The 25813-nt window shown below is 37.5% G+C and overlaps 1 protein-coding gene across 1 annotated transcript; it reads left to right on the top strand.

The window, feature by feature from the left end:
* Positions 1–14245: 14245 nt before the first annotated feature.
* LOC141441686 (trypsin 5G1-like) lies at positions 14246–21446 on the top strand. Its single transcript, XM_074106494.1, has 4 exons — positions 14246–14619; positions 18820–19072; positions 20174–20359; positions 21200–21446. Exons 1-4 carry the CDS (start codon positions 14396–14398, stop codon positions 21422–21424), a joined length of 888 nt encoding a protein of 295 aa, XP_073962595.1. The 5' UTR covers positions 14246–14395; the 3' UTR covers positions 21425–21446.
* Positions 21447–25813: the final 4367 nt, after the last annotated feature.

Raw genomic sequence — 25813 nt, 5'->3', positions numbered from 1 at the left:
TAAAGAAACCACATTGTAATACAGGGAGCCATGTTATGTAATGAAGATACGGCGCTGACTCAGCATAATGCCGCGGTAAACAAGCCGTAGCGCTGGTATTCTGCCAGCACCTGTGTGAGTTTGAATGCCGGCAACCGTGGTATCTATCAGTGGTGCCACATTACATGCCATTAAGGATAAAAACGCTTAAACGTGCGATGAAGTGTTAAAATAAAATGTGCTTATATATATAAGTGGGTGATAGGTGAATAACAGATTTAGTAGGTACTAATTACCTAAACTTTGAGGACTCCGAACAAAATACAAAATTCATAGAAAAATATTGCTACGTTTTATCGTAATGGCTACGGAACCCTATCATGGAAAGAAAGAAAGAAAGAAAAGTTTATTTTGGCTCCAAAAAGTACCACCTAAAACTAAGACTAGAACTAGCACTAAAACTATGTTACTAGGTGACATGGCAGGATACCAAAAAGGGTCTCCACTCAGCATGTGTTGCCGCACATTATGTGCAGTAACGCTGGTCACCTGGCTGGTGGTGGTGGGCGTGACTGACACGCTCCTGACAGTTTTTTTATTATTAAAATCACTCCGTAATTATGTTTCTTCGCTGCATTTTTTTGCTATCAAAAACTTACAGATACTTGATAAAAAATCTTTCCGTTTTACTCTTTCCCAAAGACATCCAAATAAACGAGACTCTCAAAGCATTACCACTTATCGCTGTTTCCTTCATAAAATATTAGCGAAGACAAATTAAATACGCGACAGACAGAACCCACGGCACACGTACTCGCGGATATGTTGTGACATGTCATTCCGATTTAGCACTAAGTCCAAGGCAAACATGTTAGCGGATTCGATTTAGCACCTTTTAGAGCTTTTGTACGGTCAAGGACTTTAATTAATGTAAGATTGGTTTTTTGGAATCTTTTTGTATTTTTTATTTCAATTCCAAATTTTTACTTTTTATTTTTTTATTTTTAATGGAATGCTTTCGTTTTCGATGAGAGCTACGGTATAGATGTCGCTAAATAAAAAACAAACAAGCTGAGATATGTGGCGCATAATGAAAATTCGTGTCTGTACCGTTGTCCAGCAGTGGTGTAGCGGTATAGCACGCGGCATGGAATGCCGAGGACCTGGGTTCGATTCCCAGTGCTGGTCTTATTTTTCTGGTTTTTCTGTGCATCTATATTTAAGTTTGTATTTAAAATTTAATTAATGTGCCATTATGGAACCTTTTCAAAGGAAAAGTCATTACGATTTTCATTGTTAATTAATGCGATGTCACTATGACGTTTACTGTGTAATAGTTGCATGGTGGCTCATGAATTAAAGTCCTTGGCCATACCCTGGCCCCTAGTAGGTACCCTGAGACTGTCGCAAGCGGAGGATCATCGGCTCAAATCCGGACTTGCATTTCTGAGTTTTTCGAAATTTACCACGAGATTTACGGTGAAAGTTGCACAAACCTGCTAAGCAATTCAATGGTGTGTTTGAAGTTCGGAACGCCCTCTTCTGGGATGATGATGATGTTGATGATGTCACCTTTGTAGTCGAGGTAACCTCGTGGTTTGACCTATGTACTCTCAAGAATAGGGTCGTGTGTTCGGGCCCCGGCTCCCGGGCTCCCACCTCTGAGTTTTTCGTTTTACGCATGTATGAAAATTACAATACAATACAATAATAATAATACAATGACTCTTTATTGCACGCGACGAATAGTAAACGATACAGAAAACAGGTAAGTACACAGAGAAAATTACAAATACATTAGGTAATTAATTTCATTTGGAAATTGCCAGCCTTTGCCGGTGGGTAGTTTTTTTTTGTTCGACTGGATGGCAAACGAGCAAGTGGGTCTCCTGATGGTAAGAGATCACCACCGCCCATAGATACTTGCAACACCAGGGGTATTGCAGATGCGTTGCCAACCTAGAGATCAGATGGGATCATCATCAGATGGGATACCTCAAGTGCCAGTAATTTCACCGACTGTCTTACTCTCCACGCCGAAACACAAGCACAAGCTGCAAGCACTGCTGCTTCACGCAGGATTAGCGTTGTATCTGTGCAGACAAGTTTCAGTCTGTTCTCTGTTGACCCGTATTATATACCCCACACTTTTTTAAAGTTGGAATATCTGTCATCTATTTTAATTATCACGAAATGAGACTTTTAGGTATGGTCCTCGTGGCGGTTATGCCACCTTTGTGGAAGGGCTCTATTATCCAATAAGGTAGACATTATATCGTTCATTAGACGTTGTGCTCACATTTTGCCCTATATTATTGCGGGTACAAACTCACTCGCAATTTATAGAAGGCTGCCCTGATTGCGACCCTGATAATTCCCTTGTGACCTACCTTGCTAGCTTCTTACCAACACAAAGTTATATCTTAATTTTACGCTGCATTTGAAAAACTAAGCTTTCCCGTTGATCACAAGGTTTACTTTACAATTTAGGGAGAAAAGGGAAGTACGATGTTATGTGTCTTTGTTTTGAATGAGGAAAAGAAGTTAATTGGCAGCATCGTATGCGTTTCGGAAGCTGAGGGGTTTAAAAATCAGGATGAAATTAGTTCAGAGTTCAAGATTATATTCACGAAAGGGACGAAGTTGCGTGAATTAAAGGAAAAGGGGAAAAATAAATTGGACGCAATTCGAATTTCCTCTGAAATTTGCGTGCGTTTATTAATCCGAATTGGGGAATTGGGATTTATTTAGACCTGCCCCTGTACCACAAAAGTTACAAGTGCTACAATTCGACAAAATTGTCAAGTTTCCCATAGTAAAATGTTACAATTTTGTCGAATTGTAGCACTTGTAACTTTTGTGGTTCAGGGGGCAGGTACTACTTATTGGTTTTTGGAACGTTTGAATATGTATATTGTTTTGTGTGCTGTATTTTTGTTATTTTTAATTTAAGTAGCTCTTTCCCTTCTTTTAACCTACGAAAAAAAACAGGAGGTTCTCAAGTCAACACGTACCTATATATATTTTTTTTTATGTATGGCCACGCATAACTTTTTACAGAGTGGTCCGATTTCGATAATTCTTATTTTATTGGAAATCGTACACCCCAAGGGTGGTCCCATATAAATTTCGAAAATAAATTCTTACCCTAAGAGTAGGAAAACAGGGATGATTGATCGTTCAGTCACTGATTGTAATGAATGACCAGGCATAACTGTTTACAGAGTTGTCCGATTTTGATAATTCTTTTTTATTGGATATCTTGGAATTGGTATTACATAAATTTGGAAAAAAATACCACAAGGGTGGGAAAAAAGTATAAAATAAAATATAAAAAATTAACAATAAAATTAAACCGCCGAAAAAACTGCAATGAAAAGCAAAAAATAATAAACCTTTTTTATTCAACCTTAATCTTGGTACCAGTTTGAAGTCGGTGCCTCAGCACGAGCCAGGAGGAGAAATAGCAGCCCATCAGGTAGACGACTATAGGTCCACTCCTCCTGGGTAGTGTTAATTATTTTTGCTTTTTAGTTTTTTTGCCGGTTTAATTTTTTTTGTTAAAAAGTTTTTTCCCCATTCTAGCTTATGCGAAAGGTTTATTTTCAAGATGTGTCCAAACAGATTACGTACTGAATCTTAAATTGTCTTCACAACCCCGCAATGATTTCTGAAAACCTATCCAACGATACCCCTCACTATAGGATTAGACGAAAATATCAGTCCCACTTTACGTCTACCAAAAAATGTTATTAAAATATTTTTTTGTTTATTTTTTTTTATATTACCAATGTATCGGCATAGTTGCTTCGTATTAGAGAGAGAAAAAAAAAAATATATTAAAAATAAGTTGAACTACTTATTCAACCCTTATTTATACTTATTGTACCCACTTATTTTAAATATTTTTTTTATATACTTAACTCGTAATATACATACAAATGTAAATTAGGATACTTTTCTAATAGGTTAGTTATAAATTTAAGTTTTGCACAGTATTTAGGTATATATGGAAGTATTTTGAGCAATTTCGCCAACAAACTGTCATGCACTTTGGCGAAAAAATGTGTTCACGTATACACTGTGTAATTAAAATTAAATAAAAAAAACATAAAAATACATTACATAGAAAGAATAAAAATAACATCGAATAGTATAAAGTGGGCCCCACTCAGCATAATGTTACGGCAAGCCGCAACGCTGTTTTTCAGTGGGACCCTATAATTTATACCTTATAGATAAATACGTTACATGCAAGATTTGACGATTCATTGGACATTCACGTTTGTCACACAAAATGTCTACCTCTAGGACCAGAATCCGGGAACTTTACTTTCATGACTGGGTTACTGACCATAAGGTCGTCTTTGTCTATAGTAACTTTGTCTTATTTGAATTGTTATCAGCAGTAAAGATTTTACATGCATACTCGAATTGGGATTGCACAAGTTTGTACCGCATGTTCTTGCCAACTGGACCACATATTTCTATAAGCAGAGAATAAGGGTCGTATTGAAAAATGATGTCCATTTACGCCAGAACAGTCTGACACAGAAATATTCCTTACAATCTTTATAGTAAATCATCTTTGATTTTATACGTTACAAGCGGACCCTTCAGACATCGTCCTGCCCGAAAAACACTACATTATAATTAGGTATGATAACACACCAAAAACAGCGCCATCTAGCGAGTCCAATTGCGTTTCCAAACTATCAACGTTGTTTTGCCATACCTATCAATTATTTTAAGTGAATATTTTTCTAGGCAAATATAAAATTACTCAGTTATTTTAAGTGTGAGGGGATGTGGTCAACACTGACAGTTACGAAACCCATGAACATTTTGTATGGGAAAATGTTTTTTCTTTTATTTTATTTTTTTGTCAATTTTCCAATGTTTTTAATACTTATTATCCTATTCCGGACGAAGACAAGTCGAAAAACATAAAAATCATAAAAATTGGTCCAGCCGTTCTTGAGTTATAAATGGTGTAACTAAAACGACTTTGTTTTGCGGCCGATCGCAAAATCCGCCAGATCAGCAAATTTCTAGGCATATGTGAAATGGCGCCATTTCATGATATGCCTAAAAGTTGGCCAGGCATATCACGATGTGCCTGAGAAACAATACGGCAGATCGATTATAGCAACGCATTCGTCGATATTCCTAGCTCTATACCGCGCACATCGTGATATGCCGAAAAAAAGAAAAATTTTGGTACGACGAGCGAAGCGAGGGAGTGGTTAGTATGAATTGTGACCACAACGCTCGAGCCGAGCGAGCGAAGCGAGCGTGCCGCGGCAGCGGCCGGCGAAGTGCCAGAACCGATATGGTGGCATTTCATGATTCGTTTTGAAAGAAAGAAAGAAATAAAGAAAATACATTTATTCACAACACAAGACACAACAATAGTATTAAGTACAAATAGACAGCACGTAGGAAAGTATGTGTCATTGCGGTTGTGAATCGGACACTGGCTAAGCATAATGCTGAAGCGTTAATAATAAACACCCCAGCGCTGCTTTCAGCCAGCACCGTTGGTGACCCTCGGACCGCTACAAAGATATACTACACAGTTTTATTACTATACATAAGACTACATAAATAGATAATTTGTAAACTATGAAACATATTATTTATTCTTTTGCAGGTAAATCATCAATCAGCAGGATAATCACTAATCATCCAAGCAATTCAAAGAGGGAACGCTGCTAGCATCTTCGGGACCTTGCCTAAGGGGTCTGGTTTAAATCATTTGTTTTAGTTTTCTTTCATTATTATTATTTGTCTTTTTTATGTGACGACCAGATGGCCTAGTGGTTAGAGAACCTGACTACGAAGCTTGAGGTCCCGGGTTCGATTCCCGTGTCGGGGCAGATATTTGTATGAAAAATACGAATGTTTGTTCTCGGGTCTTGGGTGTTTAATATGTATTTAAGTATGTATCTATCTATATAATTATATTTATCCGTTGCTTAGTACCCATAACACAAGCTTTGCTAAGCTTACTTTGGGACTAGGTAAGTTGGTGTGAATTGTCCCCTGATATTTATTTATTTATTTATTTATGTAGGTACTCGTATTTTAAGTAAAATAAATATCAAATAAATATTATGGGACACTTGACACCAATTAACCTAGTCCCAAACTAAGCAAAGCTTGTACTACGTATACTTAGTTTAGGTTAGTTTTATTTAAATTGATATTTTGAATATGAAACTACCGTGAGATCCACTCATACTCGTATTCTATCGACGAGCCTATCAATTCCTTAAAGCGTCGGCAACGCACCTGTGATTCCCCTCGTGTTGCGGGTGTCCATGGGCGACGGTGATCGCTCTCCATCAGGTGACCCGTCTGCTCGTTTGCCCCCTCGTTTTATAAAAAAATATATATATATATATATATGATATTGTAATGGTCGCGCGAGCAGAGCGGTGGCGCGTAGTGTGCGTGTTGCGGCAGCCGCCGAGTCGCGTGCTCCTGTGAAGAAGGGCTACGAAATAGCCCGAAACATGTCGAGCTAAACTCGGCTTAAGGCGTGAGTTATCCGTTACAATATCATTTAATATTAATTGATATTATTTTCTTTTAACTAATGAAATAGTAAAGCAATAAAACTGATTAGTAATATCAGCAAGGTAAAAAGTAAAGAATATAAAGAAAACACAATTGACAAACGTTGAGATAATAAAAAAGGCAAGATTATTCCGTTAAGGGATCTCTACCTGTTAACCTTTGAGTAGATGAGAGCAGCATATTCAGGGCGCAACGACTGAATCATGAAAATATATCACGCTTTTCACCAGTATTATTGTTGGTTCTTCAGTGACATTTATTCTAGACACTCATATCAAGTGTAAATTATTCAGAACATGTCTAACATGTCTCAGTACCCTTTAAGTCTCAGCGCGCAGATCTTGACATCAAAACTTTGAAGCAATGCATAACATGTTCTTTCAGAGGACATGAATTTTGAGCGAATCCATAATGTAAATTCCAAAATTATTTCAGCTTAAAAGATTCAAAATAAGTTTAAAACTGATTGTCAACTGGTAGCATGGTGTACGGTTGTGTCACTCTGAAGATGAGCTCTGGTTGAGTTCGAAACGCGTCAGTGTAGTGTGGTGGTGGTGATAGATGGGTTTGTGTGATTTGTGTGTGTTCTTACAGTGTGGAGGTGGAGGAACTGCAGGAACACGCATATTTTGCATAAGCTTAGCTATCGTAAGGTCGCGGGTGAGCAAGGAAATTATTTTAGTTCATGGATATGGACCTCAGCAAAGTAACGCCTGATTCAATAAATTATTTAAAGTTCTTAGACTTTGACTACACCCATTAGAACTATAGACACACGCGCTCTGCTCGGGTGGCTAAACATATCGTGTCATTATGACTTGTTTTAGTCCCTTGTTGAACAATCTAGATAGATAGATAGATAAAAACTTGTATTTGGTACTGCAAACACACACAGTCAAGATTAAATACAGGTAGGTATAAAACATTAGTTCAGACTTAAAAACATTTGATATTGTTTGTGTGCGCTGCAGTGTGCAAATCTACTATTATTAATGTTAATGACTCGTAGTAATACAGATAATTATTACGTATATTTTACCAATCAATACCAATACAGCCATCGATATTTTTTTTGTTGTTGCTATTATTTAGAAAATTATATACGAAGCCTTCGGTAGGCAAGTTCGACTCGGTCTTGACCGTTTTTTTATACTGCTTATAACCTGTAGACCATAGAATCTCTAGGACGTTTAGATTTTCTCTCACTCAGTGAACTTTTTGAATAAAACTGGCCGAATAAGTCCTTTGCGTAGTCAATATTCACATTAATTGGGTAGGGCAGGGCTCGATTTGTATTCATAACATTAATGATAGGTTTAATAATGTAAATTGGAGGCTATGTGATATTTAATGATAGCTATGTGACATTTAATAATAATATCAGTTTGTCAAAGATCAACGGACTATGCGAGTACTCGTGTTCTCTCCAGCGGGGCTCCTACGAAATTCGAAAATCAAAGTTCTTGTCGTTCCGTCCCTCTGACACTTATAATCCTACTAATTATAAATGTGAAAGTTTGTGAGTGAGTGAGTGAGTATGTTTGTTATTCCTTCAGGCTGTAACTGCTGGACGGATTTGTTTTATTGTCGGAGTTGTTTTATATATGTTTTATATATTAGAGTTTTTTCCCTATCCCGTGGGAATATCGGGATAAAAAATAGCCTATGTTTTATTCCAGACGTCCAGCTACCTACATACCAAATTTCATGACTCTAAGCCCAGCGGTTGTTATTTCTAGATTTCATCCCTATCCCGTGGGAACATCGGGATAAAAAGTAGCCTATGTGTTATTCCAGACGTCCAGCTACCTACATATCCCGTAGGAATATCGGCATAAAAAGTATCCTATATTTTAATCCAGGTTATAAACTAACTTTTTGCTAATTTTTTTCCAAATCTGTCCAGCTGTTTCAGCGTGAAGAAGTAACAAACATTCTCACTCACTCACAAACTTTCACAATTTTTTCACGGATTTGTTTTACAGTTTGTGATAGCCAAGTGGTTGGACCTGACTTAAAGCTTAAGGTTCCAGTTTTAATTTTCGATTGGGGCAGATATTTGTATTAATAATACGAATGTTTGTTCTCGGGTCTTGGACGTTTAATAAATATTTAAAGAAATATTAATTTATAAAGTACGATTATGTTTATCCATTGCCTCGTACCTACCGATGGTATTACCTTTGCTTGGGTAGAGTTTTTATTTATAAACAAACAAGTAATATATACAATAATTAACAAAAATAAATAAAGATAAAATTAAAACTAACTTACTCTAATCCTAAAAATCTATATTTACAAATATAACCCAAGTCGCTGCTATTGGGCAGGGTGCCCATAAGGCTAGCTGCGTTTCCTCGTTGTATGGCAATGCCAATACGTTTACCGAGGAAAGAGCCAGCCCTATGGTCATCAGTGGAACGGGCAAGCTTCTTTTTGAAAAATTTAAGGAGTTTTTTTGCTTTTGGACCCCACGGACCAAGCGTTTCTTAGTTTGCGACTAAGGTCAGTTGGTGTCAATTGTGCCATGATATTTTTAATTTATTTTTTTACTAAACCAGCCAAGGGCGAGTAAGACTCACCCACCGACAAAAGACCGTAAAAAAGTTTGTGAGACTTTGAGATACAATTTCCAAAACAGCCTGACAGATTATATATCTAAAAACGCCTGAATTCTATTCTAGAATTATCTGATTCCGATCTCACAGTTAAAGTCGTAAGGTCTATTGCAATCTTTCTAGACTTAAGTCCTTTTTAAAAGAACTGCTCGCTCAAAACTTTAGGGGATGAGATTTAAAAGGTTGTTTACACTAATTATCTTTTCTGAGTTAACCGGTTTGCGCCACATCAAAGAGGTCGCCGCCAATCCTTTGAAATTGTATCTTAACAGTTAAGCTTCTTTAATTTATTTTATACTAGTGTTTACCTGCGACTCTGCAAGCGTAAATCCACTGTCTAATTGAAATTCCTAGACTTTACTAAATTCCCGAAAATTTCTTCGTCTTCGTCGTTAAATTGTGGTCTTCATTGACGGTGATGTCATGAATTTGAACCTGGCGGTTGAGATTTTGAGATTTTTTCCCGATTTCATGAGAATACGGGATGAAAAGTAGCTTATGTATTATTGCAGAAGTCCGTTATCACAAATTTTATCCAAATGCCTCTGGACGTTTTTGCGTGCCAAAGAGTAACAAACATACACACACATACAAAATTTCGCATTTATAATACTATAGTAAGACCTAAGTAAGACTAACCTTTACTGGTGGTGGCTTTTTGGCAGTGAAATTGTAATTCCGGGATTCCAAAAACTAAATTATGGTTTTGCATTAATAGTAGATTATTGTTGTGGCCTGGAAGTAGGCAATTGCTGCCTGAGAATGAGTATTAAACGAACGAGCTTGCGAGTCTGTTTAACCAATACGAAGCCAGCAATTGCTATTCCAGCCGAGACTAATATAAAGCTTTTCTCAAAAATGGTGAATAATTCTGAAATAGAATAAATTTTTTCTCGAAATATATTGTAAAATTCAATTTTATTCCAATATTTTTTTATGCTTTCCCGCCTTTTTTCATTAAAAATAAACTGCAGGTGTATTTTTCCACTGAAAACACCACAAGCTATTTCAGACCCAATAGAAAAAGTCCGGAGTTCCAACAAAATATCTGATACCGGCCATTAGACTTGGCTGTATACGACTTGTGCCAATATTTCCATGACCTTTTTAACTTTAAAAAAAATGTGACTGATTGCAGGCGCGCTAGTTCATTATTGTCGAGCTAGCGCGCCTGCAATATTTTTAACTTTTTAATTTTTCGCTGACCATAAACTATGCACTTCACCTTCTGATATGTAAAGAATAATGTCAACTTTTACGGACATTTTTGAGAAATAGTATATTATCTGTAGAGGCTGGGAAGTAGGGGTTGCCGGCCAAGCAGGCCGACGTTCCGGCCAAGGCTTGTATAGTGCTTTTCTCAAACATGACATGAAATAAATTAAAAAAAAACAAGAAATCAAGCTGACGGGACGCTAGTCTCGTTGCCTTGTTGTATGCGCGCATGTCGCGCTGACTGCTGCGCTGGCGCGGCGGCTGCAAGCGGTGGTTCTGGCGGCGGTGCCGCAGCAGAGCTCGCGTAGAAATAAAAGACGATCACATTGCCGGCCAGCGGAAATAAATTGAGATTTAAATTGAATATTTTTGGAAATAATGAGTCGCATACACAGAGACAATTCATGTATACACTGAGTGTACAACATAAAGTATCGTGGGCTGTTTGAGCCTTTAGTCAACTAAACCACAGCAATCTCGGCATGGACAGTACAACTTCCACATAACTCCAAATACGTTCAAAACCTCATGAATATTTCTTAAGCTAATTTTACACAAACGTTCTCAGATTTATCTGCTTTACAACTCGGGGAACAGCTTAAAAGCAAATAAAAGCTAAATTCGAGAAATAAAAGACGGTCACATTGCCGGCCAGCGGAAATAATTGAAATTGAATATTTTTGGAAATAATGAGTCGCATACACAGAGACAATTCATGTATACACTGAGTGTACAACATAAAGTATCGTGGGCTGTTTGAGCCTTTAGTCAACTCAACCATTGCTGACAGCAATCTCGACATGGACAGTACAACTTCCACATAACTCCAAATACGTTCAAAACCTCATGAATATTTCTTAAGCTAATTTCACACAAACTTTCTCAGATTTATCTGCTTTACAACTCGGGGAACAGCTTAAAAGCAAATAAAAGCTAAATTCATAAAGTCACGCAGAAGTTCGCAAGTTGAACATGTTGGCAAATACGCCGTAAATTCCTTCGGAGTTTGTCTTAGGGATGTGAGACCGCAAGCAACGACTATAAAATATACCTACAGAAGTTTCATTGCAGGCATTGAAGAAATATTAAAAATGAATTAATAATTGTAGCGAATCTTTTTTTAGGGTTCCGTAGTCAACTAGGAACCCTTATAGTTTCGCCATGTCTGTCCGTCTGGACGGCCGCGGCTAAGCTCAGAGACCGTTAGTACTAGAAAGCTTAAATTTGGCATGAATATACATAATATATCAGTCACGCCGACAGTGGAAAAAAAATAGACGTAAAGTGGAGGTGGTTCTTTTCTCAACTAACCCTATAGTGTGGGGTATAGTTGGATAGGTCTTTTAAAACCATTGAGGGGGTTGCCAAGACGATTTTTCGATTCAGCGATATGTTTGCGAAATATTTTAAAATTGAGCGTCCCCCCCCCTCTCTAAAATCTAAACTGTTGGGTGGAAAAATTTGAAAAAATTAGAATGGTAGTATATATATCAAATTTACAAGGAAAATCATAGCGGCTAATTTTGCTTGAGAATTATTAGTAGTTTAAGAGTAAATAGCAGCCTAAGGTATAAAACATACCTAAACTTGGAAGATTCCGTACACAATAGGAAATCCTTAGAAAAATATTACTTGATTTTTTCGTAATGGCTACTGAACCCTATCCTGGGCATGTCCGACACGTTCTTGGCCGGTTTTTTTATATATAAGAGAGGGAAACCGAGCATGAAGGACCTGATGGGAAGCAATCACCGCCGCCCATGGACACCCGCAACATGAGGGGTATCACAGGTGCGTTGCCGGCCAGTAAGTGACTGCTAGACTCGTTTTTTAAGGATCTCTAAGTTGTACCGCTCCGGGGATGCTGTCCCATGAAGCTGGTTTCATATTTTTGTCGTGCGTGAAAAGAAATTCGCTTAGAGCGGACGGTGCTAGATTGTCAACCATCAAGGTGAAGTATATTGTGTTAAAAAAGTTGATGTGTTAAATAATTGTAATATAAGACATTAAATGTTTTTTTTACTGAAAACACTTTTTGTGGAAATCGAGTTGACATTATTTTATTATTTTTAGGGGCTGTTTCACCATCCATTGATTAGCGTTAATCGGCGGTTAAATGTGATGCCGTCTCCGTCTATTCGAACTAAACAATAAATAGAGACGGCATCACATTTAACCATCGGTTAACGCTAATCAATGGATGGTGAAACAGCCCCTTAATGTTCTTTTTGTAGGTAGGTAGGTAAAAAAACTGAAGCCCAAAAAATAACTTTGTTTTTCATAGAAATTCTATGACGCAAATTTTTTTTAGCGTTTAAACTTGAACATTATCGAATTCTATACTGCGCAAGCGTCTATTCATCGAATAAAATTGCCTCTAGATCCACTGTGCAGCTATATATTGGGCACCAAAAGTTCCAGTAACAAAGTCAGTTACACAACGTAATCTTTTAATGGCATTACGAGTAGAATGCGGTATTGCAGTACTGGCTGCAACTTGCAATGTTTTAAACAAACTACTATATTTTTTAGACCTTTGACTCAAAAGCTTTGAGTGTTATTAACGTTAGTTTCAAACTCAAAAGGGTCAAGGGTTAAGTTTCAGTCCTGCACTTTGACGTACGGCTAATATTTAGTTTCTATAAGGCCGTGTTCTATTTACCGCACTATAGAAGCCAAAGTGCACGACAGGGACTTAAAGACTTCGTGCCTTTTGCGGTCGAGACGGCTGGTCCTTGGGGGGCTGAGGTGAAATCTTTAGTGTGGGAGATGGGGTCGTAGGCTACGGGACAGGGGTTGCGACCCCAGCTCCGGGTCGTACCTGGTTCAGCAGGTAGCGCTGGCCATTACAGCGGGGAAATGCGGCTGGCATTATGGGCACTTTTGAGCCGGGTACGAAGCGGAATGGTGGTTTAATTCTAAATGCATCATCAGCATATCAGCCGTAGGACGTCTTCTGTTGGTCATAGACCTCATCATTAAACCTCCACTTGCTTCTGTTGGAAGCGGCCTGCATCCACCGTGAACCCGCGGCTTTAACCAGGTCATGCGTCCATCATCATTGGTCCACCTGTGGGAGACCTGCCAAGTTGCCAACGTCACGTCTTCCAGTTCGTGGTTGCCACTCGATTATCCTTCTCTCCCAACGATTATCAGATGTCAGCCTTAGGCAATAATAATCACAATTGATTTCACTAATTACTGCAATTTTATCCCGTCAGAGTGCAGCACTATCATGTCCGTAGGATGCCGTAATAATATCTTGTTATATCAATGATTTTTTTGGAAATATGGCTGTATCGCTACTATCGATGTATGTGTTTTCTATGATTTCTATATGTATACTAATAGTATGTAATACTCTTTGGTCATGATTCGTCATGGAGACAAAATATAAAGAGAACTGACGTTGTCATGGCGGTTCTTTACAGTTTGTGCAAGTGTCGCCCCCTGCGCAGAGCCTAATATGTCCTATTCTGTCACACGGTGTAGTATAAGGGTAGAAAGAAATACGATCACGAACGTCAGCGCGCAAAGCCAAGTTTAGACTTGCAAGAAAAATCGTGTAAATTGCATTACATTGCGAGGCCGTAATCCCAAAGAGTTTGTTGTGGTCAATCGAGCGCCGCAATGTAATGCAACTTGCACGATTTGCAACTTTATACTCGGCTTCAAACAATACGGCCTCTGGTCGTCAAGCTATGGGGCCAATTACCTAACAAACCAATATTTAGAACTCTTAAGAGTGTTGACAAAATAACTAACAACAAAGCTGAACTGAGATTAGCATTCTGAAATGAAAACTGTAAGCAATAGAAAGAGAAAACAAGACCGCATTTACCTCTCATTCTTACCACATAACACTAGGTTGTTTAATTTTTTGATATTTGCTTTCATAACCAGTTTGATTTCGTTTGGAAACTGTTGGAACTTTAATTGCATACACTTAGTGTTCTTAAAAATAATCTGAGATTAATTGAATAATAAAGGATAATAAAATAATGTTATCCACCACTTTTTTTAAATTGCTAATAATCTTTTGTGATTATACAAGTGGTTATAAATCAAAGAAAGAACCGTATTATGATCTTAGCGACCATACTATTGTGACGAGCAGCAACGTCTTCCCGTATGTGGCGGCCATCTTGGAAAAGTCAACTTATTTGTGCGCAGGCGCACTGATCGCCGAGTCATGGGTTTTGACGTCAGCTGACTCTTTGTTTTTGTGAGTGTTAATAAAAGATTTCTTAGCTGGTGTTCGGAGGAGTGTAAATGTCGTCGTAACGGTGACGCTTTAAATAACATTACCGTAAAATAAGGTTAATTTGTTCTGTGGAGTGGTTATTTAATTATTTATTTAAGTATTTTATTTTATTTATTAGTATGAATTATGACCACAACGCACGAGCCGAGCGAGCGAAGCGAGCGTGCCGCGGTAGCGGCCGGCGAAGTGCCAGAACCGATACTAAACGCAACTAGCCAAATCGTTATCGTAAGTTTCCTGATCTGCCTAAACGATATGTTAAACGTTAAGTTTCGAACGATGTCCTTTAGCCAATTCATGAAATGGCGCCATTTCACGATATGGCTAGGAATTTCGTGATCTGGCGGATTTTACGATCGGCCGCCGACATATCGGGTACCGGGACTTCGATTTGCAAGACATTTAAACACAATACAGACTTGGAGCATAGTTACCCAGTGGAGGGCAAAGTAACCATTTTACGGTACATTAAGTGCCTCCGCTAGCTGACGCGGACGCCCGCCGCGTGCGCACTCGCGGGTCCCGCTCCGGACACCCGCCGTATTAAAATCCGTCGCACGCGCCCGTGCCAGTTAGCGCTGTTCATACTTACTTATTAGACGGGCGTCCGTTCCGGGTAATCCGCGACAGCTAGCGGAGGCACTTAGAAAACTGATTACTTTAATCTACAAAACTTGTTATGCAGAATGGGTGACCATATACTATTGCACCCTTGGCTTATTGGCTTTATTCTGTGTCTTAGGCTGCGTTTCCACTAGAAATGTGGGAGGGTGTGTCGCAAGGAATCTGTTTTTAATGCTCCAATAGAAACGCTTATACCTATACGCGCTCTGCTTAGTTGTTTCCACTAGAGCTGTGCTGTGCGAGAATAGGTAAATGTAGCGTTTCTATTGGTTCATAAATTAATAGGTTCTTCGCAACAAATCCTAGCACAGTTTTAGTGGAAATGGAGCCTTAACCAAATCTGTATAATATTATTTTATACACTTTATAAATTAAAACAAAATTGAAACCCGTCTAATTTAATAAGAGCACACCGCAAGCACGGGGTTGACCAAGTAGACTTTGATAGGCCATTTATTTTACATGGTACGTTGTACCGTTAAGTGGACCAAACTAAATCGGTTCAGACCTTCCAAGCCACAGTAAAAGGACAACAGTATTCTAGAGATGTCCCTATCGACTAATTCCAAAATAATCGGTGATTAGTCGACAAAAGATAGGTACCGAATAGTTGGCACTTTGAGACTTGCTAGAAATAACGATAATGAAGACCACAAATTGTTTGTCAATTAGATAATTTTACTGTTTGTCTTGTTTGTACTTGACGACGGCAAAGCCCAAAAGGAACGGTTATTATTTCAACAGCCTAATTTCTATCTAAGATTGTATTCAATTCAATTGCAATTTTCAATTTATTGTGAAGAATTCAGGTCTACATAGTACGAGTTTATAGGTGTTAAATATTGCACTCTTATGATTAAGTCTCACTAAACCCTTACCTTTTTAGGCGTATGTACGGGTGTTCCACAATAGCGCGTAGATTATTTGTATGTATGTATGTATGTAAATGTATATACTTTATTGTACATGAAACACAAAAAATAATAATAAAAAAAGAAAACAACAAAATAAAGAGTACAGAGGCGAACTTATCCCTCAAAGGGATCTTTTCAAGCTAACCTACTTGTTTAATTTTAATAAATTGAGGAGTAAAGTTATTCTATGCATTGTTACAGCGGCATTGGCTACGTTTTATGCAAATTCGTTTATCGCTATCCTTCGGGAACTATGCAATTTTTCCGGATAAAAACTATCCTATTTTCTTTTCCGGGATTCAAACTATCTGTATAACGAATTTCATCTAAATCGGTTCAGTGGTTTAGACGTGGTGAAGTAACAAACAAACAAAGTAGGATAAATACGAGTAATGTCCGGATTTACCGGATTTTACGTGGCGTGTGGGATATCATTAAATAGGTCTCTGAAAATGATGTAGAGATTTACAAGACAGACAGTACATAAATAATGTTCTTAGTAGCTATTAGCACCGGATGTAGGCAGTGAGAGTTATATCTACATAACTTATCAACCGAGCCTTAAAAAAGTATAAAAAAGTGAAAAACTAAAACCTAATAACAGAAAAATTCTTATCTACGAACTTTTGAGAAAAACCAGCGAACGTCATTAAAGGCAATCAGTAATCACGGTTTTCATCCTGTAACAGATATACAGGGTGCCACTGACTTGGGGTTTTAATGCATGATTCGTTTTTGCTCACATAACACATAACTGAGCTACTTTTATTTTGTAACATTTTGAAATAACTTGAATTTAGATAATTTATTGATCCACAACGATTGAAGTCGCTGGGACATTTTACCTTAATCGTTAAATCAGTGTATCGGACAGGCGGTTTAATCGCTGTCTCATGATACAATGGCAAAATTTCCTTGGTACGGGGGCCCGTAAATTATTTGACATCTCTTTAAGATAAACATTTATCAATGCGCTGTCAATTTAGTGCTGTCCATTCATTGAAAATTACTTAATCTATATGAAAAAAAAATACACTGGTCATGCTTTCAAAAAAATGCGGAATAAAAGAAGCTCAGTTATGCGAGAAGAATCGAACCTTGCATTTTAAACCTTGATCAGAGGCACCATATATTTAATACTGTTATTGTTTTACTGTGTCGATGTGGGAGGTAATCTAACTTAACCCTTTTACGTTCGCGTTACGTAAGGTGCCTCTTTGATGCGGTGAGGGGACCTGCCTTTAGCAGGCGAGGTATTTCAGGCTTTAACGTCAAACGAATCATTGATGTCTGACGTGCCAGATTTGGGACATTAAAACGTTATTTTGTGGCGTTGAATTTAAACACCGTGACATTTAATTAACCAATAAGGTACAGCAAAGTAATCATTATTTTATAGTGACGTAAATTTCTTAAGATATAATATTTTATATCGATACCTTGGGGCTCAAAGGGCGTAAAGCACAAAACACATATTTCAGGAGAAGCAAAAAACTGGAAAAAATAATAATTGATTAATAAAAATATGGTTATGTTGTTTCTAATGTTACACGAGTCTTCTAATGATGAAAAACTTAGAATTTCTTGTAGTTTTTGTTAACAAAATATACTACAATTGGATGCAAACTGTACCTATGGTTACAGAGATACGTGCGCTATGTATGCGCCCTGGTCAAAACACAAATATTGAATCAGATGTACTTTAAGACCTACTAAACCTGACTTATTTTGGTTCACAAGGGTGTAAAGGTAACATCATCACAAATCTTGATTTCTATGGGTCGTATAGAAAAGTTCAACTTCTTGTTATGGTAATAAATTAGGCCGTTTTATAGAGTAAAAAAAAATCGTATAATTCCATATTTTTGATTATATTAGGCTGTGGTCTTAAGAAATCAAAATAAATGGTGAAATATTTGTTGGTCGTAAAGGACAGTTAAATAAATTACAGCTTTTACGCCGTATGTCTTAAATTTTTTTCGAGGCAAAATGGGTCTGTAAAAATATGTGTTGCTTTAATACTGGTGTTTTTTAACATAGGTACTTTATACTTACTGCCTTGATAATTATACAATGTATTTTTTTTGTTCTTTATATCCAAAATTTTGAAAATAAATGTGTTTAGGGACTAAAACAACACAGGCCGTAAAGGACATTTTTAAAACAAAATTTCCCTACGTGGAACTGATCGATAGAGAAAAAAAACTGTATAAGATGCCATAGAAAGAAAGAAAGAAAGAAAATGTTTATTTGGCAAGCACTGCAATATATAGAGAGTGTTTTTACGCCCAAATGTCCTTTACGCCCTTTGAGCCTCAAGGTATCAATATAATGTCAATAAAGTTTAGTTGCTAGATTATACAGGGTAACTAGTAATTCGACCTATCCCTTGAAAGGCGTTATCCTAGAGCTCAGTGGCAATATTTTTGGCTCAGTCATCCAGAAAACACCGCCTTCCAACCTAAAATTGGTAATTGTAAAAAAGGACATTATATTTTATAAATAAACCAATTAGGTTTACCGCTATTTTGCGACCGTAGGCTTTATTTGTCCGAAAATGATCAATGCATTGTAAATTGCATTGGCAAACATTTTGCATTGGTGATGTAGTCATTTTTTCCAGGCTAAGAGACTCCATGAGATTCCTCCACGTTCGTCTAGGAAGCATTAACAATAAGAGAGGGGGCACCATTCTACCGATCAAGTTCTTCGAAATCCACCCCTTTTTTGATGACACAAAGCCAGAATATGATATAGCACTCGTCCAGTTACCGCAGAAGGTGCGACTTACTCCAAGTCTGAATCCCATAAGACTGCAGAAGACGATGCATCAGCTGATCACCACTCATTTTATTGTCACTGCTTGGCCATCACCGGTAAGTCTTTTTTTACAAGCTTTTAATTAGTTTCACCTGTCCCGTTGTCTATCTGTCTGTCTGTGTCTGTCTATAATCAAATCTTGTAAGTAAAATTTGACCAACTTTCAGTAGTCAGATTGACTTAAAATTCGGAATACTTATGTAAATCGCGTGACAATACAATAATCTAGTAGTGACATCCTGGTAGTCCAACCAATGTCTCCGCAGCACAAAACTCTTCAACGGTTAATAGCGTCGACTTGAAATTTGGTATGCAAATGTTGTTTGGGTGACAAAGCAAGTGCTGTCAACAAAAAGTACAGTCAGCAAAAAAATCTTGTATTAAAATGTTTTTTATGGTTAGGTTATTTATTACAGAAATAGGCTTGCGTTTGGTCACAATCACGCCTAATGGTAAGCAAAGATATTGTGGACTAAGAATGGAGCACGCTTGCCTTATGCCCATTCACCCTAGATGTAAAGACCAGATTGTAGCGATCAGGGAACACAGTAGCCGGCAGAGCATTCCACTCCTTATCTGACCGGATAATAAAGGACGAGCGAAAACGATTTTACTCGTAATTACTTTATTTTACGCTTTTTACAGGCTTTTATTTAACTTGCCCTATTCATTTACTTATTTGTTTGTTTGGGTCAAATCTTGGAAGCTAAATTTGACCTACTTCCAGTGGTCTGATTGGCTTGAAATTTGGCATACTTTTGTAAATTTGGTAACAATACAATAATCTGGTAGTGAGATCTTGGTGGTCCTGCCAAGATCGTCTCCATAGGAGGGAACTCCTCAACGGTTAATAGTTCCGACTTGTTAATTTTGTTTTTTTTTATTTAAGCCGTGGTGGCCTAGTGGTTTGACCTTTGGTTCAAACTCCGGCTCGCACCTCCGAGTTTTTCGAAATTCATGTGCGAAATTACATTTGAGCGTTACGGTAAAGAAAAACATTGTGAGGAAACCTGCACAAACCTGCGAAGCAATTCAATGGTGCAAGTGAAGTTCCTGATCCGCACTGGACCCAGGAATAACGTCCCAAGCCCTCTCATTCTAGAAGAAGGCCTGTGTCCAGCGGTGAGATGTGATGATGATGATATTTTCTATTTCAGGAATTGGACTCCGAGGAGTCACAGCGTCTGAACTCTATGGAGTCCATTAAGCGCCGCCGCATGCTGTCGGTGTCGCATCTGCATCCCATGGATCCCGCCAACTGTTCTGAACAGCTCGAGGATGTTGTCGGCACCAACGTCAATCTCATGTGCTTGGAGCAGGCGGTTGGGAGTGATCCTTGTGCTGTACGTACCTACATTTCAGTAGAACCCGCCTGCTCGTTTCCTCCCTACCACCTATCATATAAAATTAAAATAAAATTTGAATACTAGTACGCCCTCCCCCACTGATGTATTAAACTGCCCTCCCCTTAGAGACATGTCAACTTGTCCGTTTGTCTATTTGTATGTATGTTAACACTTTTTTCCACGGACGCATGGAAGTATGAAGTTGTCATTAATATGGACCATTTGGGGATTTAGACTGATATATTTTGGGCTATGTTCTATCGGCACTATCTTTCCTTTTTTCTTTCTGATTTAATTCCATGGACTGTTTATCAATTATAAAAGCAGTATTTTTTTTTCATTTTAGGTAAATAAATAATAATCGCTTATTCAATCGAGTATTAATCGTTTTTAAAAATGTAAAATTTTCCACTATCTCTACGCTAGTATATGCTACTACAGGTTATACACGAGTTTCATTCAAGAAATACCGTCAGATTTTGACGAAGATTTTTCAAATGAAAATTAATTTTGAAATCAAGTGAATTTTTTTTTAAATTTAAACATCTAGTTTTAAAGTCACGAATTATAGATAAATGTGTTATTGATTCGATCAAGTGGGTGTTTAAATACCAGAGTTTTGATGAAATCGGTTTGTTTACACTTTTTATAAATTGGATAGGCATAACGTATACCAAAAATGCGCTTGCCGCTCACCGCGTAGGGCAATGTTTGGTAATTACCTCTAGATTAACTGATGCAAGTTGGTGTGCGTCAAACGCATTGTGCTAAACGCAGCGCTTATCGCATAAAACAAGCGAGCGTTTTATAGTACCTACGTTAACTTTTATATTCCAGAGAGACGCTGGAGCTCCAGTAGTGCTGAATGGCATACTTTGGGGCATCATATCCTCGTGGAAACCAGGCGACTGCGACCTGGAAGCGGGCCCCAGCTTCGTCAATCTGGTCTCATCCCCTAACATCAGCACCTGGATCCACGCGACTGTTCACGGGAAGTCCTGGAATAAGCACAGGTCCTGGTTGGAGATGCTCGACTATGATGATGATTATCCAGAAGAATAAATGGGAATTTGGTTTTATTAAACGTGCAGTTTTTTTTGTGTCCAACTCAAACAGTTTAAATCAAAAGAGGTCAAATGACTTTCGTCTACTTGACTATTAAAGATAAGCGGTGTAAAATAAAATCAGCCAAGGTAGAGTCGGACTCGCGTACGAAGGGTTCCGTACCAATCTATACAACATTAGACATTAGCAAAAAAACACGTTTGTTGTATGGGAGCCCCTCTCATATGTTTATTTTATTTTTATTTAATTATTTATTTTTAAAGTGAATATATGACTAAATATTCTATGAATATTTCAAGCGTGCCATTATTAACATAGAGCAAAAAACGGTTTCCGTTTTTACCCTTTGAGTACAATAGAAAAGATATGAGAATAAGTTCTTTTATATTTTTACTCATGCTGTTTCAACCTTTCGTAGTTTTTAACCCCCGATGCCAAAAGAGGGGAGTTACAACTTTGATGTCCGTCTGTCTGTCTTTAGCATCGTAGCTCTCAATTCAGATTTTTTTAAATGAAAAGCTAGTTTCTTTGCGGCGGTTCTTACTTATGCTAATTGCTAAGCTATCAAAAATTAAAAACAAACGAAGTGGCACTACCAATACTAGCATGTTCATTTAGCCTCTAATAGCAGGGCCTGCTATTAGAGAGCATACTATGCTACTAAAAAGCATGCTCGATAGTAGCATGTCCTGTACACACATGCTAGTAGGTAGCATTTGCTCGGTAGAATCATGCTCTCGTTCTACTAACGTGCATGTGTAACAGTACCTTTATTTCGTCTAGAATTTTAATAGCGACTAGAGTCTACCCGCGGCTTCGCACGCGTAAACTAGTCGATCCGGTAGTTACAATTGAATTAGTTACAAAATTCCTGTGGGAAAACCCAAAATTTATATCGTAATCTTCATTGAGTTGTTGTGTTAAGAACAACTATCCCGTGGGAATATTGGAATAAAAGTAGCCTATTTGTTATTTCAGACATCCAGCTATCTACATACCAAATTTCATGACTCTAAGCCCAGCGTAATCTGGCGCGCGGCAATGAATGGGTAAAGAGCTTTACAGACTGCAATGCAGGATAATGAATAGATTTCTTTTTCCCTGAATAGCAACACTGCTATAGATTGCTCGTTTTTGGCTCCAAATTCGAACTTGTGATTTTATTTTCCTTAATATACAAAATGTACACACCCAATATCATATTTCCTCAAGATTTTCACGATTCCCAAGGTCAAAGAATAGAATTGCTTCAAAATTCCAGAGAAATAATGCGTTGTTTGGGAGAAACGTGTCAAAATGGTGTTGTAGAGCGCCATCCTGCTCTGTCTCGTTTTTTTGTCCCGTTCTGCCGGTTCACTTTTATATTATAGATTCATAAAAACACCCAAGCCAAATTACATGTAGGTCTACGTGTTTAGACACCTGTATAAAAGTAACCAAGGATATTTTAACGCGAAATATTGTAGCCATGCACTCAGCATTTTCCATTTTTAACCCCCATTTTTCGGCTCATCCCCTCGATAAGGTACAGTTAATAGTGCGACTAATCTACTAAGTACATTTAACAGTACTTACTCAGGTCATTAACCCCTAGTACCGTCTAGAACGGCGTCATAACAATAAATTTGCACTTGTTTTGTGAATAATTCTCACACGCCCAGTCAAATGGAAACGGCACAGTTTTGTAGAAACAGTAGTTTAAAGTAAATTATTTCGGGCTTGTTTACTTCCTAGTACAAGGCACAGACCTGCTCAGAAAAAAGGCCCAAGCCTTTGCTCAGACAAAAGGCTACACATATAGATATATAAATACATCTAATCCACAAGATGACAGATAGTGCTCCCTAAATATACAGTGAGTATTTTTGTTACAATCACAAATTGAAGGGTAATTAGTTAAAGTCCTAATAAACACACTATCATATGTTTTTTCTCAAAAATGACCATAAAAGTCTACATTATTCCTTACATATCAGAAGGCTAAGTGCATTGAATATGGTCAGCGAGAAATTAAAAAGTTAAAAAGATTGCAGGCGCGCTAGCTCGACAATAATTTATTATTATCGAGTCTCAAACTTTTCAAAAAGTGAAAACGGCCATGGAAATCTTGGCACAAGTCGTATACAGCCAACTCAAAATGGCTGCTATCAGTTATTTTGTTGCAACTCCAGACTTTTTTTATTGGATCTGAAACAGCTTGTGGCATTTTCGGTGAAAAAATACACCTACTGTTTCTTTTAATGAAAAAAAGGCGAGAAAGCAAGAAAAATTTTATTGAAATAAAATTAAATGTCATAATATATTTTGCCAAGAAAAGGTTTATTCTAATTCAGTTTTTTTCCTTCACCATTTTTGAGATAAGCTTTATATTAGTTTCGGCTGGAATAGCAATTAATGGCTTCGTATTAGTTAAATGGACTCGCAAGCTCGTCCGTTTAATTCTCATACTCAGCCAGCAATTGCCTACTTCCAAGTAGGCAGGTAAATGAAGCGTTTCTATTGGTTAATGAAAAACATATTCCTCGCAACACGACCACATCTCTGGTGGAAACGCTGCTTAATACAGTTGGACAGATTGAAATAAATCACCGACCGACAAAAAACTTGCTTGACCGTACTGTTGTTTGCTTCTACTGTAATTCCATTTTAGGGGAGTATGCAAATAAGGAAAATAGGGTTTATTTTTAGATTTTTCTGCGAAATACCATCTGCGTAGGACTAATAATGTAGGTAGCGCATTTTACCAAAAAAAAAAAACTATAAGATATTCAAATAATTTATTGAATCAGGCGTTCGTCACAGGATTTTCTTTATTTTTTTACCCCCGAACGCAAAAAGAGGGGTGTTATAAGTTTGACAGCTATGTGTGTCTGTGTGTCTGTCTGTGGCACCGTAGCTCTTAAACGGTTGGACCGATTTGAATGCAGTTTTTTATTTGAAACCAGGTTTTCCAGCAATGGTCCCTGGACATGTTTCATCAAAACTGGTTCAGCCGTTTTTGAGATATTTAACTTTAAAATGACAAAGTCGGGGCTTTTCCAACTTTTTGCTGGTTAGGTTATTAATTTTATACGAGCAAAGCCGAGGATGGTTGTTGAAAATCGCCATAAGTAAATTCAGCTTAATTTTTCTTAAGTAAATCATCATCTACATTATTATTATTATTATCATGTCGCTCAGTAGGTATCATAAAATGTACAGTCTACATAATTTTCACATTATTAATATTTTTTAGATCACGACTTCCCGATTTTGATGAAAAGCTATAAAATACACCGGGGCGTGGTGATGGGTCTCATTTGCATAAAACCATTCATTCCAGGCCAGTAAGGACACGCCTTGCTATTTTATCATTTTGGTCCCAGAATTTTTGCCCCACTTTAAAATCTATGCTTAAGGAGCACTAATTAGCTTGTTTTAGTTTATTTATATGTTGCTTTCTATACCACTGCCTATATTTATTTAATACATGTATCATTATGTATGGTTGTATATGTGTACGTGTAGATGTATTTTTGTTGCGAATGCAGCACCTATTGTAATCTAGTTATTTCTTTTTTCTGTAAAAAAAGGTTGACTGTATATAATAAGTAGAATTCGTTTATCGCTATCCAGCGGTAACTATGCAATTTTACTTACTGTATATTTTGGTACCCAAAACTATCTGTAAATTCGGTAGAATTTCATCTAAATCGATTCAGCGGTTTATACGTGAAGAGGTAATGAAACACTTACAAACTTTCGCATTTATAATATGTGGGAAGTATTATTAAATATTTAAGTAGAATAAATCGCTAAGTTGTCTTAAAAGACACAGCGTTATCTACATAAATCCTATAGCCCCAATTTTGGGGTCAAACATAATTATTTACAAAATCGGTTTTGTTTGATGAAAACTTTTAAGCTTGCTCGGAACTTTGCAAGGAAACGGGGTCTGGGCTAATGACGCCCATCAACCAAGGAAATAAATTAAGAAAATAGTTTTTGTTCAAAATTCCTTTTTTAATGCAATCTTTTTTGCTGTTTGTAATTTATGGTGGCTTTGCCCACATTCACAAGTTTTACTAACGAGTAGGTAACAACTCTTCATAAATAAGTTTTTATTAAAAAAAACAGACAGCCGGTGAAATTACTGGCACGTGAGGTATCCCATCTTAGGCCTCTAGGTTGGCAACGCGTCTGCAATACCCCTGGTGTTGCAGATGTTTATGGGCGGTGGTGATCTCTTACCATCAGGAGACCCATTTGCTCGTTTGCCATCCAGTCAAATAAGAAAATAAAAAACAAGTTTTTTTCTGTCTGTGGGTACTTTTTGTTGACTGTACTTGCAGTCATCAAAACTACATTTCCGTAACAAATTTCAAGCCGATGCCAGTAACCATTGAA

Source organism: Choristoneura fumiferana, chromosome 24, assembly GCF_025370935.1.
Source record: "Choristoneura fumiferana chromosome 24, NRCan_CFum_1, whole genome shotgun sequence".
NCBI classification, from domain to species: Eukaryota; Metazoa; Arthropoda; class Insecta; order Lepidoptera; family Tortricidae; genus Choristoneura; species Choristoneura fumiferana.
Note: the sequence above shows the minus strand (reverse complement) of the source record. Positions and strands in the feature narration are given on the sequence as shown.

Bases quoted from the DNA above. Each gene is read 5' to 3' on its own strand.
- LOC141441686 (XM_074106494.1), top strand. From the start codon at position 14,396: ATGTTATCCACCACTTTTTTTAAATTGCTAATAATCTTTTGTGATTAT. The intron at 19,073-20,173 runs GTAAGTCTTTTT...TTTCTATTTCAG, and splicing joins TCACTGCTTGGCCATCACCG to GAATTGGACTCCGAGGAGTC. The intron at 20,360-21,199 runs GTACGTACCTAC...TTTATATTCCAG, and splicing joins TTGGGAGTGATCCTTGTGCT to AGAGACGCTGGAGCTCCAGT.